Below are 15,659 nucleotides of genomic sequence, written 5' to 3'. Positions count from 1 at the left end.
AAGGAGCCAGGTCCAGTAAAAACAGACCTCACACAGGTCACATCAAAATGGTAGACGTGAACCCAGGGGGCCATTAGTCCGTGACAAACCGCCACACCTGACCCAGTTTCTTGCTGTGCAGAAAGTTCAGGAATAACCCACTGCCAAACCCAACGTCATTCTCTGGTTGTTAGTACCACTGTGCCACACGGTTCTGGAGACAAACCCACGAGTGTCCAACATGAGGAATCGGATAAACGCGTAGAGCACCTGCCATGTTCTGCAGCAACAGAAGTAAAACTAAGAAGTAGCTGTTGAATGTGGAGAATTGTTCAATACATTCATATTTGATGAGGAAGAAGAAAATTGGCTTATTTGCATGAGACAAATTTCAGTTTGCATACCACTTGAGGCCAATATTGTTCAGCTCTAACCTCATTTGACCTTCTTCCTGCAATTTCTGCCTGTAATGGAGCTGCAGAAATATGGCTGGCAGGATGACAGTGAAATTAAACATTAAATTTGTCCTAAGGGATGATCAAATAATTAATTAATCGCTTTTTGCCATTACGTCTGCTTAACATGTTCTACTGTGTTTTCATTCATACCCATATGTTACTTTAGCTTCAGATATCACATCTTATCTTTGATTATGCCATGGCCCGGGTGAAAACTCAATTATTATTAGCTGGAAGGAAGTTGATTAATTTCAGATAACTGCGAGGCTGTGACGTAATGCTCTTTTTGCTCTTTCAAATTAGGGTATTATCGAGATGTGAGAGTTTGCTTTATGCTCAGCAACAACGTGCAAACTCCTCAGCCGATACATTCAGAAAATAATCCATACAAAGCTTGTTTAGTGAATAAACTGGTACAGCTAATACTAAGTTGTTGTGGAGTGCAGTGTGTACTGACTTTGAGAAAGCAACACTGTGTTTGCAAAAAACATGCATCAGTTATGTAATGGGCACTGGTTCCAATAAAATGACACATGGAGGCCTGTTTGTTGGGGAAATTATTCAGAGGTAGTTCCAGGGCTATGATTTTACCTCCCACTTGGGGCATCTACAATAATGTCAGTTTTGAAATTGTTTAAACTTCTCTCAAGCACTACAGATACTGTGGGACCCAGCATGCTGTCAAATGCATATGGAGATACAGATGCTTCCTTATTGTAGAATTGAAAGTATATGTTGTGGTACCTTAAATGAGAGACTCATGCAGGGTATTGCTGCCTTTGCGTAACTGCACCCCATGAACGTTCACGGTTCACCCAATATAACCTCCACCATGATGCTATTTGGGATTTTGAGTAGTATGCATTGACGAATGCTGGATGGATTTCCATGAAATGTGGTACATATGCATCACTTAGCCAAAACTGTTGCCTACTTACAGCATCACATACCTGGCAGAGTTGCAGTCTTGTTCAACATTAACCTTATATATACTGCAGTCAAAAGTTTGGCACACCTTCTCATTTAATGGTTTTTCTTTATTTTCATGACTGTTTACATTGTAGATTCTCACTGAAGGCATCAAAACTATGAATGAACACACATAGAATTATCTAGCAAACAAAAAAGTGTGAAATAAGTCAAAAATGTTATATGTTTGAGATTCTTCAAAATAGCCACCCTTTGCTTTGATTACTGCTTTGCACACTCTTGGCATTCTCTTGATGAGCTTCATGAGGTAGTCACCTGAAATGAATGTAAATACTCGTGAAAATAAAGAAAAACCATTAGATGAGAAGGTGTGTCCAAACTTTTGACTGGTAGTGTATATATTTAAAAGTACAAAAGCCAGTTACTATTGCACAGTACCAACAGGAGGACTTTTGATTTGCCTCAAATTCATTCGAAAGTGCATCTACCTCGAACATGGGATGTATTGAGAGGAACTCTTGAGTCTGCACTCAGGCCAACACAGCCAGTCTCTATGTCCTGATACACAGTTCAAACTGAGTTTATCTGTATGTAAGAACAATATAGAATCCACTTTCATACACAAAGCTGCATCAAATCTATTTTAGCCTCCTCTCTCAAACCATGAAAAGACAGATTTTATAAATAAATGATGAATCGTTGTGCTAGCACAATGCCTCAGCGGGGTTGTCCAAAGGGATGTCCCTCTACCTGATTTAAAAAACTTGGACAATTATGTGCAACTCAACGTGCTTGGAGAAATCTATTTCCCACAGTACTTTGTTCCTACCTTGAAGTTTCCGCCCTCCCCTCTCACACATAAACACACTTAAATCCACGTCACTTGTTTCTCTCTTTGTGTGTTTTGTTGTTTCTCTTTCACCTCGAGTTTTCTGTCATAGTGCGCGACATTAGCTTCCATGTGACAGTATGTGTACGTCTGTGTAACGTCTACTGTGTGTTTGAGGGAGGGAGGAAGAGAGGAAGGCTGGTGTTGTGCAGACTGCAAGTACAAGGAGTGGAGGCTTGAGTGCTGACAGTTTAACAGAAGAGGCCCCTAGCAGATTTGGCAGCCCACAGGAAATATAAAGCTTGTGATTTGTTTGTTAATATAAAGCTTATGTTTTGTTTGTTTAAAAAGAGTCCACTGTGCTGTTACCTGGACTGATAGTGGGTCGACAGAGAAAAGGAGACGCAGTTAAAGAAAAAGAAGAGATGGGGTAGTTTTTAAAAAAAAAAAAAAATTCAGTATTATGACGTTACATGCAGTTACTTTGTGTACAGTAAAGCGTAAAGATGCAAGAAAGAAAAAAAATCAGATATGCAATAGGAACAGTAACATTTTTCAGTGTTAGAATGTGAACTACAGTTGCAGTGATGCTTGGTATTAAATCACAATACCTACATTACTGCATTCGTTCAGCGCAAAACATGTAAATACATTTCTGCATCATCTCTACTGAGCTGACCTATTGGCTAAAGTGAATGAACAGCGCCTTACTGCAGTGTTATTTCCTCTGCCACTCTCCCCTCAAATTTCCTCTCTGCACACACACACACACACACACAAAAAACCCCTAATGCGTGAACCCACTGACCTTGGGGATTTATACGTACACTCTCTCCCTCACACACACACACACACACACACCCTCACACACACACACACACACACATGCAGCTAATGGCTGAGGCAATTACACAGTGCCTGAATTCAGTAGTGTAATTGAAATGATATGTCAGGGATAACAGTATAGCAAGTCTGGCCTCCGACATCAAATGAAATGCCACCGTGTACACACACACACACACACACACACACACACACACACACACACACACACACACACACACACACACACACACACACACACACACACACACACACACACATCTCCACATCCAGCTCCAGAAGAACAAATAAGGTTAAGCGTTGTCCTTGTGTATGTCTATAGTAAATTGTATACATTATCACTGTGTGTGCATATGGTGGTTTATAATTCCACTTTTGTGTTTGGATTTTGCAACTCTTGCAATGTTTTGCTCATGTTTTCGCTCTTGCCCTGTTTCCCACCCACAGCTATTGCGTCCCACGCTGCCCCAGGGCGGGAGGATCTCCCCTCCCATGCCCTTACTCACCCCCTCCTTTTTTCGTGTTTTGCTATGTGCAGTGTTTTTTTTGTGTGTGTTTTTTTTTTCCAAGAGGGGTATTCCTTGTTTTTGTGGAGAATTTGGCCCAGTCTGTGTCAAGCACCGTTGCCGTTGTGGCCCAGCGAACCCCCTTGGAGACATTGTATATGATATTGCTCTGCACAAATAAACTTGACTTGTTTGCAGCTACATCATAGTTACAATTCTCGGGTGTGTTTTAATCAGAGCGGTTCTCTCTGTACACTGTCCGTCAGCCCAACTCGTCACGTTCCCATGATTTGCTATTATTTGTTCCTCTCTCTGCTTACTAAAAAGGTCACCTGGCATTTACCATGAGGTTTTAATCGCCATGTAAGCTGGAGAACATGCAAAATGGCTTTTACCGTAATAGAATTTCAGGGGCCTTAATTTTTGCCAGCTGTGAGCTGTTTTTTGCTTTGGTATTGACAGAAATGTTGACGGACCACAGGCCTACCCATGAAGGAACCCCTCAGAAGGGTAGAACCATAAATGCTGCTTCTGGGTGGGTTTTGAATATCTCATTCTACTGTTAGTGGATTACATTTTGATTATCATTACCTAATTCCAGCATGTGAGCACTTATAAGCTACCTCCGTGGAGGCAGGTAATATTGAAAGTCGTCAGCAGAAATGAGCAAACAACCAAAGACGCAGCCGTACATGTGTGCCAATATGTGTGCCAATGGCTTGTAAAAAACACTTCCAGTTTAGCAGTTGAGTCACCACAGTCTCCTCTCCCTCAGATGCATACACACAACACCCCTCCTTCACAACTGAATGAAAGTAGATATTCTGATCTTCTCTGTGCCCCCTGAAACACAAGATTGTAGTGAGCAAGGTGTTAATAATGTGTAAGATAGGTTTGCACCAAACTCAAGACTTATTCCTGCTTCCTGTTTTGTTGATGCCAAGCATAAGAGGGAAAGGTAACGGCAGGAAATGAGGAAACATTTATTAGTAAATGGTTCAACATATTGCCTCTGTCGAGGGTAATGAGACCACATGCTGATGATTCACAAACTGTTGTTTTGCAGCAAATGTTCCTGGAATTAACTTGGAATCAAGCAGCTACCTGATTAGAACAGATATAGTACAAGGCCTAGTGGTTAATGCTTAAAATCAACTTCTTGTAGATTAACGAGTAGTTTAATTTCAGTTTCAGTCTCTGTTAGAATGACTTCAGACGTAAAGTTTAGATCAGCTATAAAAATCCTTCTTATGATCAAAAAGAGTAAGGCTTGTAAATCATGCTTGTTTTCCTGTGTTGTAGCTGCATGCCGTGAACATTTCCAGGTACCTTTCCCACTAAAAGGTGCCAAAGTCATTTGTCAATGTTCTTATCGGCCTGCAGGTTCAGGTGATGTCAAGTTGCATTTGATGTCTTGTAAATCAGTGAAGAAAAAAGGGAAGAGCATCGGTTTGAATGGTTTCGTTGCTGAAATTCAAGATACTTTTGCTGCATTTCAGTTACAGGCAGCTGTTCATATGTAAAATTAAACTTTTGCTGTATAATCATAAGTATATAATTCCTTGTAAAACAACTGTTTTGCTTACTTTAGTGTGAGACATTTAAATTTTATAAGTATAAAAATAACTTAGAATTTACATAATGTTTATGTATTTCATTTCAGTATTATTACTATTATTTCCTTCTTCCAAAACAGACACTTACATGTGGAAATGTCTTCACTGTGTACGCACATGATGGTACATTGTGTACCCCCACTAAGCCTACATACTGCGCTTATATTTATGTAATTGCATAACAATTGATAGCTTTCAGATGGCTCTGTTTAGAGAGAGTTTGACCCATGGAATGTGTGGGTAGAGTCTTCTAGGTAAGAGTATATGATTCTTAAAAGAAGTAATACGCTGCCTGTGTTCTCCTGCCGAGTCCTTAAATTGATAATTATACAGTAAGGCACTCAAGAGCTACCAAAGACCAGACCAAAGACATTTGTCTTTAGTTTAGTCTTCCAGATGGATCAGTTAAGCGTTTTCCTCGTGCTGTCAGGGACATAAGTGGTCTATTCACACTGTATGACCAATTATGACACATTGCCTCGCTAAGCTAAGCTCATGTTGCTCCTGGTTATTTATGCGTATGAGAGACATGACATATTTTTCAGTTACAACTCTGTCAGTAGAAATGGATGTTGCTGTGTTCAGTTTATTTCAAGTGTTGATTTTTGATCGAATCTGCCAAGGAATAGTGTTGTAAATTAACTCAATACAAACACAGCATTTGGTAATTGCATGTTTTGTGTCTCTGATGAATATTAAGTGAGTTTAACAATCATTCTAAAAGTTTCTTATGAGCTTTATTTGTTGATTTTAATGACCACTATGGGATATTCAGAAAGTAGCAAATAAGACTCAGTCTTTCCTTTTTTTTTTTGGTTATATGTGTGGTTGTAAGTAATGGTTAATACATTATAGGTTAAATTTATACCTTCAGTTGCAACAGTAAAGTCTTGAATTGAGTTTTAGGATTGATGTCAGGTTATACACGTCAGCACTTTGGTTGTATGTTTCTTTCTTTCCATTGATTGGTCAAACCACTACTGTTTCCCAGTTGTGATTCTTCCACATATTTTTGCTTTTTTTTTCAGTTTTTCACTTATTACCGCTGAATTTATGTAAATCCCAGTTACAGATCATAGAAAATTCTGTAAATATGTCATGTGCGCGCCGCTCTGCCAGTGTTCATTTGTCTACAGGCTACGTTTTCATGGAGCTGTAAAAGAAAGCAATGATCAATAGCCTATACATCAGCGAGTTGGTAAGCGCAACCGATGGTGCACAAGCATGAGTCAGTAGGTCTGTCATTTGATTTCTGCAAGTTAATATTATAGTAATCATGTACATGAACTCAGTCCCACAAAAACAGTCGAGCTCCTGAAGTACACTCGAGTCACGCAACAACTCCTTGATTTATTCTGATTATCAAAACATCCACTGACATCATCCTTCTTCTTCACGACTACATCCAAAATCATAAAACATCAGAGCACTCACCGTCTTTTTTTTTCCTTTACTGCCTCATTGTTGGTCTCTATACTCTTTCCTTCCCTTTATTTGGAGCTATCTCTTTCTACTTTTAGGCATTGCGAATCTGGCAGTTAATGGCATTCCTCTCATAGTTTCTTGTAATAAAAGTTGGGAGAATATGTTTAAAAGGCGTAATGAACACAGTCCAAAGCAAGTCAACCATCCATCTTAAATAGGTAATCACCAGTTATTTCTAATAAGTGGTCTGCGAGGGATAATTTATTGTTCCACCAAATTTTGGTATGTGGACATAATTACCCTACAAAAGGCAGGAACTTGAAGAAAAACAGAGAGAGCAGATCACCTCTACAGTGTCTGTGGATTTTAGACTGTGAAATCGAAGAAAAATAGTTATCAGGACACTGAACATATCACAAAAGTTTTGGCTATGAACCAGTGAAGATGATATTAACTGACTAAAAAAGGTAAGCTAATTCTAAACATTGAGTCACATTGATCATGTGACCATCTGTACAGATTCAAACTACTCGTATCATGAACTGTATTACACCAACACGGTTTTCAGTTTAGTGGAGTTAAAGTGAATATTAGGATCCAGTTTTATCTTGAGACTACATCTGCCTTTCAGCTGCAATTCAGCGTATGAATACGATTTTATTCTTCGTGTGGCCTTTTTAAGGGTTTTGTTGTCTTGTTTGTTAGAGACAATGCAAATTCATCATAGATTAATCATATCTGTGTTACAAAGCCACCACAACTGATTCTGTGATTTATTAATTTACTTTGTATGCATAATAATAATAATAATAATAATAATAATAATAATAATATTTTTTTTTCACACCTTTGCCAGAGTGCCTGAAATGGGACTGATAGAAAGCTTTTTTCAACAGGAAAACTGTCCTCCTTTTACAGATGATTGTGCCCTAAATGCATGCAAAAATGCAGGCCATTAGTAGTATATAGAAATATGGTCTTATAGTTATTACAAAATATAAAGAAGGTATTCATCAACCCCTTTATGGAAAATTTTTGCGACGGTTTGTATTATAATAAGTAGATAAAGTATATATAGAATGTACAGTACAAGTAAATATTAAGTTTAACTTTTGATAAAAGGTTACACATAATAGATATAACCACTAAAATACAAAAAAAATCGATTTTAAAAAAAAAAAGCTAATGTTAGAAGAACATTTATAAACTAACTTTCAAAAATAACAATACAGAGTAACTGTAATGATGTGAAGAGTTTAAATCCCAAATCTGAATTGGAAAACCGTTACTCAATAGCTGAAGTTTATTACAATATGGAATTTTCCTAATTTCTTAGAAAATGCAGCTGACCTAATTTGTACTGAAAATGATCATTGTGATAACAACCAAGATAACCTGATGACGTTCTCACTTCAAGTAACATTTTACGTCAACACTGTAGTCTGATGGTCTTTAAGTTTGATAAATTGTAAACGCGTATGAAAACTTGTGCTGATGTAAGTTGCTTATAGTAAAAAGTAACAAATGGGAATTCCTTCCTGAAATGTACGTAATACCACACATGATACTCCATCAACATCCCAGAGAGATTGGCCCAACATAATAGCCAAAATGTTGAGATGTTTATATGTAGCTATTGACATCTTCACTGCCGCCCTTAACAGATTTTAATAACAGTATAAATGAATCCAATTTGAGAGCCATGTTTAAAAAAGGTAAGCCCTTTGAAAGAGCAACCCTGCAACAGTGCTGGAATGTGTTTTGGGGCAACCTCCTATACACAGAGCTCTTTCTGTGAAAAGGTCAAATCATTCATTCGTGCAGCTCTTTTTCCTCTCTTCTGCAACCTTTTCTTACCATCCCCTTGTGCCCCACCAGCCAGACTTACTCCCTGTGTTTATAAGTTGGCCCATGTATCATAAGCTAAAACTAAGCTGCCCTTTACCTCATGTAGAAATAGTTGGAAATCCAACCATTTGAGAGCTTTTAAACTATTTTGACAGGTCCCTCTTTTTTCCATCACCCCCATGAGCACTGGAAACTGGCGCTGTGTGTGTCTGTGTCTAAGCGAACAACTGTGCGTCGCTTGCCTTTCCCGTAAGCTGACATGAAAGATATTTCACAACTTGTGAAGTACTGTTTTGTGAGACGCCAGGGTGCTGAGTGAGATGTCATTGTAATAGTAGCATGTACCATGTGTCCATAAAGGAAAGAAATCCTGTTTTCCTTACAGTTCTATAATATAGTGTGTATGGGCTGCTGCCAGTAAAAAGTCACATGTAATTTAGCCTGGGGCTCGGTGCTGGTGAAATGACTCCCTCCAGACAAGACAGAGGTGAAACCCACAACACCAGAGACAAATGGCACAGTCATTGATAAGGACGGAGCTGCTCGACTAAATGTAGAAATTCATTCTTGACTAAGTTCATGATGTGCATCATTGTGTTTTTTCCCCATGTTGAAATAGTGAAGCGGTGCCAAAACATATGGTATTGTTTTGTTTTAACTAAGAGCAACGGATGAAATACAAGGTTTTGAGATAAGTTTGCCTTTTTTCCCTCCTTTTTTGGAGAAAAACTTTGATCAACAGGAAAACAGAGCAGAAATATTGCCAAAGTGACCTGTTTTATAAGATTCTTTTCTTCTTCTCTTTTTTTTTGCCTCTGACTTCATTTCATACTTTCCTTTGATCTCTCCACCAGGTGAGGTTCTGAGCTTGATGGATGATCTGTTCTCCGGCTTGGGTTCGTCCTGTGTTGTTGCCGGGAGGAGGAGCGGAGACCATCCCCACTCTGTGCTATATTCAGTGGTCTTCAAGTGCCTGGAACCCGACAGCCTCTACAAGTGAGTCTGCAGATGCCCCTTCCCTTTGTCTTCACCTCATTGTAGTGTACTGAGCCATAATTATGCTCATTACTGCCCCTCTGAGGCAAGAGGGCAGATAAATGATACCCCGACGGCTGTAATTGGGCAAAAATTAGTCATTATCAGATTCAAAAACAGACTTGGACAAGCAATGCAAAGTTGAGATGATTTGTTTATTTTAAAAGATTATTCATTTTTTGGGGAATACAACATTCTTCCAGTTTTACATTAGCAAAGGGCGAGGACAAACTGAATGGCTGTTCCTAAAAGTTATTATGACATATAGTTATGTCTATGGCAAAATTGGTTAAAACAGAGGACGACCTTATTTATTTGTTTGGTGGAGATAAAACCTTAGAATTATAAAGGCTCTCTAAATACTTTTTGGAAGTCAGTTTAGATGCATTAGAAATGTTGGCGAAAAGCAGAAGAGGATGGATGGATGGATGGATGGATGGATGGATGGATGGATGGGTGGATGGATGTCATGTAAGTCTCCATTTGTTGGATGTTGTGCCCCATTCTCCCAAACATCACACCATCAGTCAAGCAACAAACGACTAATTCTTTTGAGTTTGATGGAAATTTGATGCAAATTAGGATTTTGCTGTTATTATTATTATTTTTTATTACTAAAATGAGAAATTAGTCAGGAGAAAATGGCACAATCCTCGAAATTTGCAGTATTCATGACATTGCTCTTGGTTTCAGTTCACAATTTATTGCAACCCACTCGATTTGATTCTTTTTTTCTGACGTTTCACCATATAAAGACGTTATATTCAGCATTGCGTCATAACTGTGTTTGTAACTAAACCAAACAATAATCGTGATTTATCAGCAATACCACAACCTACTCTGATTATCTACATTTCTTTTATTTTAGTGTAGTGGATAAACTGGTCCCACTTTATTTGAAGGATGTACATCAGACTGACCTGACACCATCATAGCAATGATGTCAGAAACATGAAAGAATCTTTGTGAAGCGTAGATCTTTCAAATATGTCATTTTTATTGCAAAGCTGATTTGAATTGTTTGAGATGTCTCTGTTATGACAACGTAACCACAACAACATAACCTGTCATAAACCTGACATAGCAGGTCTAATTATCAGCCCTAAACAAACTATTTAGCTTTATGTGCTAACATTACTGTTGTGTGTGGTTGGTTTTGACACTGACTGTTGTGAGACCAGTTGTGAATATTTTCCTTGACCTCAACTGCAGTGGTACAACTCGCACTAGTCATTAAACCCAAGTCATATAACCCTTGCTTAATGTCACGCTGTCGTGTCGTGGTTATGTCGATGCCATGTCAGTCTTACGTGCGCCCCTGCGAGTAAAGTGAATTTTGACACTTTCTCCTGGACAACAGCTGGGTCGAGTTAACCAGGGAAACATACTTAGACTTAATGTGGTAGATGCTTCCGTTCTTTTATGTTCTCTTTGGTCAGAGGTTTTAGTGAGCACAGACGGATCCGTGGTATGAAGCAGTATTTCTTAGACTGAAAGGACAAATGAACCACTCTTTGTAGATTTTTGGGGTTGTGTTTGCTGTATTTACAGCATTTTTCCAATGGTCAAATTGGTGAAGACATTTTCTTACTTGATGTTTGGTCTATTTGCATGTGTTTTCTCATGTTGTAGTGCATTAAACTCTCAGGGCCATCTGCAGAAGCACCAATACAACATGATACAGTCTGAAAAAAATAACACGTCAAACTACAAAACTACAATACGAGTACTGTACGGTTTTACAGGATGGCACTACAGTAATCATGGATTTTTATTTTTCTACTCAGTCAATTCATGGTCAGCTATTTAGAAAACTATTTCAGACAAGAAATATACTTGCCTTCAAATTGAGACATTATTTTCCCCCTTTGGATATTCCTGTGATTTGCATTTGCTGTGAGCACCATTCATGTCCCTCTACATCTTGAAATAAAGTTAAAGACCAACAATAATGGGTGAAGCAGACAGGACCCAGATGTTGTTGTGGCTGTAATGGACACATGAAACACACACAGCCTTCTCTATTATTTTTTTCCTGTCTTCTCGGGTTTTGTTCTGCAGTATCTTGCTATATGGTGGCCTTGGTTTGTTTTGAGAACCTCAGCATTGGCTCTCCAAAAGAAACAGCCAGGATTTATAAAGCTATGGGAAACCTGATAGAGTCGTGTTTTCCCTAATCTATATGTGCATGTGCTGTACCATCCAAAGTCAGAAAGAGGAAAAAAAAAATTGCATAACTTCTAATGTTGCAACAGTTTGATTCTACTTTTGTAGTGGGAACCAAAATGTCAGAATAGTAGAGGCATTTCCCTTGCATGCAAGTGCAATCAAGTACTAAAGTAAATAAAGCAAAAGCTCTGTATACACCATGTGAAAACAAATCCACATTGCTTCATGAGATACATCAATAATGAAAACAGAAAACTCAATTCATACAGTATTATTGAACCAGGGGAGCTTTAATCACGTGAGATGAAAATGAGGTTATTTTAGCTGTGTGAAGTAGGAATACATGTGGGAAAAGAATGATGTGTTGCATGCATAATGCTGGATGCATAACCGGAACTTTACATTGCTAATTTGTGAGTGTGGACATACATTTATGCCAGTAAAAAGGTGATGGATGGATTAATGCACAGTTTTAACATCAATGACGCACAGGGATCCCGTTATGACTAAAATATATGCCATATGTGTGTGTGTGCGTGTGTGTGTGTGTGTGTGTGGGGGGGGGGGGGGGGGGGGGGGTTTGAAATTAATTTAGAAGGATTTCCCAGTCAGTAACTGTTAAAAAAAAAAAAAAATCATAAAATAAACTAAGTAAAAGAGCCAGAAATTACAATTTCTCAAAGCTAATGGCAATGCCAATAACAAAATTAGGTTTACGTCAAAATCTGTTTTGTCTAAAATCCACTATTTTGAGTTTACAAAAGGTTTTGACAGTGATGAACATTACTGGGAGAACAACAATAATGTTAATCTGTAGAAGTCAAGCTCCTACTAACAAAAAAACCTGCAACAAGGGGCCTAATTTACAACTTTGTAGCACTGCTATCTGTGTTTAGGCATTCTCAACAGTGTTGTTTTTCTCTGATAAGAGCAGAACTTACGTCGGAATTACGTCTGAGGGCACATCTGTTTGCAGCCAACTTCACTTGTCTTAATCAAGAGCCTGATAAGACCTCCACTGGTATTGGCTTTACACTTGATCATTACCCGCTCTGTTATGACCCGTAATGCTTCCCTGCAAACTGAGCTGCTCTATGAAAAATTTAAACCTCATTTCAAAATATGACATTTTAGAAAATAACCTGTTATTACCATTATACCAGATAGAATCTAACATTCTATTGTGCTGTAACCCATAGACTCCAAAATGTCAAATGTTAGAAGCAGCATGTGCTAAACCAGACTTTGTTTCTCTGGAGAGCAACAATACTGCATAATGTATGAATATAGCTGTTGGGCTGTTGGGATTTGACGCCATTCAGTAACCACAAACCTATATGTTAGTGCTGAGTTTGTTAATTTACTCAAGCAAGAGGGATTATTAGATTAGTGTTTTGATTCATTGATGAATTTTGCACAGAAGAGTATGCAAATTAAGTAATTAACACCAGTATCGCTGTTATCATCACCATTAAAACCAAGTGTGGGAAGCAGCTGGAAGAAGCTGAATCTAGGAAACCACCCTATCACATCTTTGATGTTACGTTTAGTTTAAAAAGCCAGAAGTCCTCCATCCAAACCTGAAATTCAGCCACTGCAGACTGTAGCTCTTCTGCCTCTGCTCAGAAATAAACTCGGCTTGAGTAAATTATGTTACATAACAGTTACTTTCTAATGACAAATAGCTGAAAATAGAAGTTGCCAGAAACATTTAGGTTACAGTACAATAAATTAATAATTTTGACCAGTCATTGCTGTCTGTGCAATCTTTCCGACTTTTAACTTTCTTTTCTAATGTAACAACTTGCTTTGTTACATTAACATTAGTTTTTTGCTGCTCTATGCTTTTTGTGAAATTAAAGTTTGAACATTTCTTACACTACTTATCCCAAACAGTGTTTCCCAGACGGAAATCAATATCTTAAAAAATCTGGACGACAATCAAGCCAATATTCTAAAGAAAGCCACATCTTAAATCTCTCATGCCATGGATAATTTAATTAATTATTTCAGTGTGCGTTAGATTTATCTTGTACTCCTTCCTGTTATTTTAATGAAAAATTTATTATACGATACTCACACCAATGCAGTCTGAGCCACTTGACAGCTCCTGAATCTTCTCCGAGCTGCCATAGTCCCAGCTGCCCTGCATCTTCTTTCTCGTTCCTCAGCTGCTTCTAATTGCTCCAGACTCTTTAATGTAGTGTCTCCAGAAACCTAGTCAGTCACACGGTGTGTCTGAATTCCTTTGCCATGCCATCTATGTTTTTGCCAGCCTAGATTCCTGAAACAACTAGACCTGCTTTTTTTGTTTGCTGTTATAGTGTTTCCTCTCTGTTGGTGTGCCAGCGGCACCTGCCTAGACTTAACCATCTTCAGCCACTAAACCAAAATTGAAAACACAGCTTGAAGTGCCTGTAGTCTGGAGGCAGAACAGAGGGTAGTCTTCCCCTGCAGTCTACCAGAAAACTGCTGTCTTCACTCTGACCCCCATCATTACTTGAATGTATCAATACACAAATAGGTTTTTTGTTCGTATATGCAAAGCTAGACTGCATTTTTTTTAGTACAGTAGCTCAGAACTGCACAGCAAATCTTCATGTCACAATAAGTCAGTAGTCAAATTACCATGTAAAATTATTTTTAAAAACATTCATTTATTGAGCAACCATCTTAAGCCCCTTTTTTATCCATTGTGGTTCAAAGTAGTGAGAATTTAAAAATGCAATTTGTGCTGTATAATAAGGTTATGACATACATTTTTTTTTAATGAAAAAAATGAAGCTGAAGTTGAAATTGCATTTCTTCAAGTGCCAAGTGTTACCAATACTAAAATAATGGTAACTCTAAATATTACAGCTATTTTACTAATTTATTTTAAGTCACACTTGTTTCTTATTAGCTCTCTAAAATACAGCCTGCAGTTAATCCCAGATCACCTGCAAAGTCCACCTATTTTTGTCACGTGACTGTTGTTTGCAGCTCAGTCACCAGTGACTTTTACAGTTGCAAAGACAATGATTTTTTTAAATAAATTACAGTCTTGTCAAAGTAAATGTTTTATTTTTGCCAAATTTTTAAAATAAGACATGCCAAATACAGTGATTTTGATTAAATGTCATGTTTTTAGCTAAAATTTAGTTAAGTCTTCTGACAGAGCGGCACACAGATGGTTAGTTCAAGAGCTATCAGAAAGGGAAAAATCCGTCAGTTCTTTAAGTTTGTAGCCGTGATAACTTGGTGATTTTTAAAAAGGTGACGTCTCTCAAACCCTGCGGTGGGTTTTGGGGTTCAGACAGTCTCGCCGTCCCACTTAGACCCCAATGAATTTACCGCACCGTCCCCTCTATTGACTGTATGTTGGGAGCCTAGCCCAGCAACCATGTGTCCAACTATACACTAACAGCTTACAGCTTGGCATTGGTTTCGTTTCATGGTAACATGTAAATACAGACAGCCACTAAACCAAAACACATCAGGAATGAAGGGGATATTATTTGTCCATCAGTCTCAACAAACGGAGCCTCTCACTCCTTGGCTGCATGCCATTGCTCTTGCATTTTCATTTCCTTCCTTCGTTTTTCTCTCTGGCATCTGCCTTCCTGACGCTCTGCAACCAATCAATAAGAAAATGGCAACCATGTGACCGTGACAACCTGTAGGTGCATGGGGATGGACAGCGACTTTCATTTGGAAACATTTTTGCAGCATTTTAGTTTGAGCTCTTTGTATGAAGGTGCTTTTACATTAAATCTAATTCTAAATTGTCAACAGATACTCTTCAGTTCTGCATGCTGCTACATATTGGTGCAGATTGGTGATTTGTGGCTTGTTACACACACTGAAACTTCATTAGGTTATTGAAAAGTGGCACAAAAGCCTTTATCTGCCTGATCTGCAGTAGGTGGGCAGGTCTGGATATACTCGTAAGAAAGGTATGCGATATGGAAACAGGCTCCTCACTTTTAATGTATGGATATTACACTCATGTATTATTTGAATGTCATTTAGTAGCTTTATA

The 15,659-nt window shown here is 38.3% G+C and overlaps 1 protein-coding gene across 2 annotated transcripts in view; it reads left to right on the top strand.

Moving 5' to 3' along the window:
* LOC111578237 (astrotactin-2) overlaps nucleotides 1-15,659 on the top strand; it is a 398,862-nt gene that overhangs the window by 370,573 nt on the left and 12,630 nt on the right. For both annotated transcript variants that reach the window (XM_055019355.1, XM_055019354.1), the window contains exon 20: nucleotides 9,289-9,430. In XM_055019355.1, coding sequence (XP_054875330.1) covers nucleotides 9,289-9,430 — 142 coding nt within the window. The remainder of the gene's footprint in view (nucleotides 1-9,288; nucleotides 9,431-15,659) is intronic.

This window comes from Amphiprion ocellaris, chromosome 17 (genome assembly GCF_022539595.1).
Source record: "Amphiprion ocellaris isolate individual 3 ecotype Okinawa chromosome 17, ASM2253959v1, whole genome shotgun sequence".
NCBI lineage: Eukaryota > Metazoa > Chordata > Actinopteri > Pomacentridae > Amphiprion > Amphiprion ocellaris.
The sequence above is the reverse complement of the archived record's forward strand: the minus strand, read 5'-3'. Positions and strand labels throughout refer to the sequence as shown.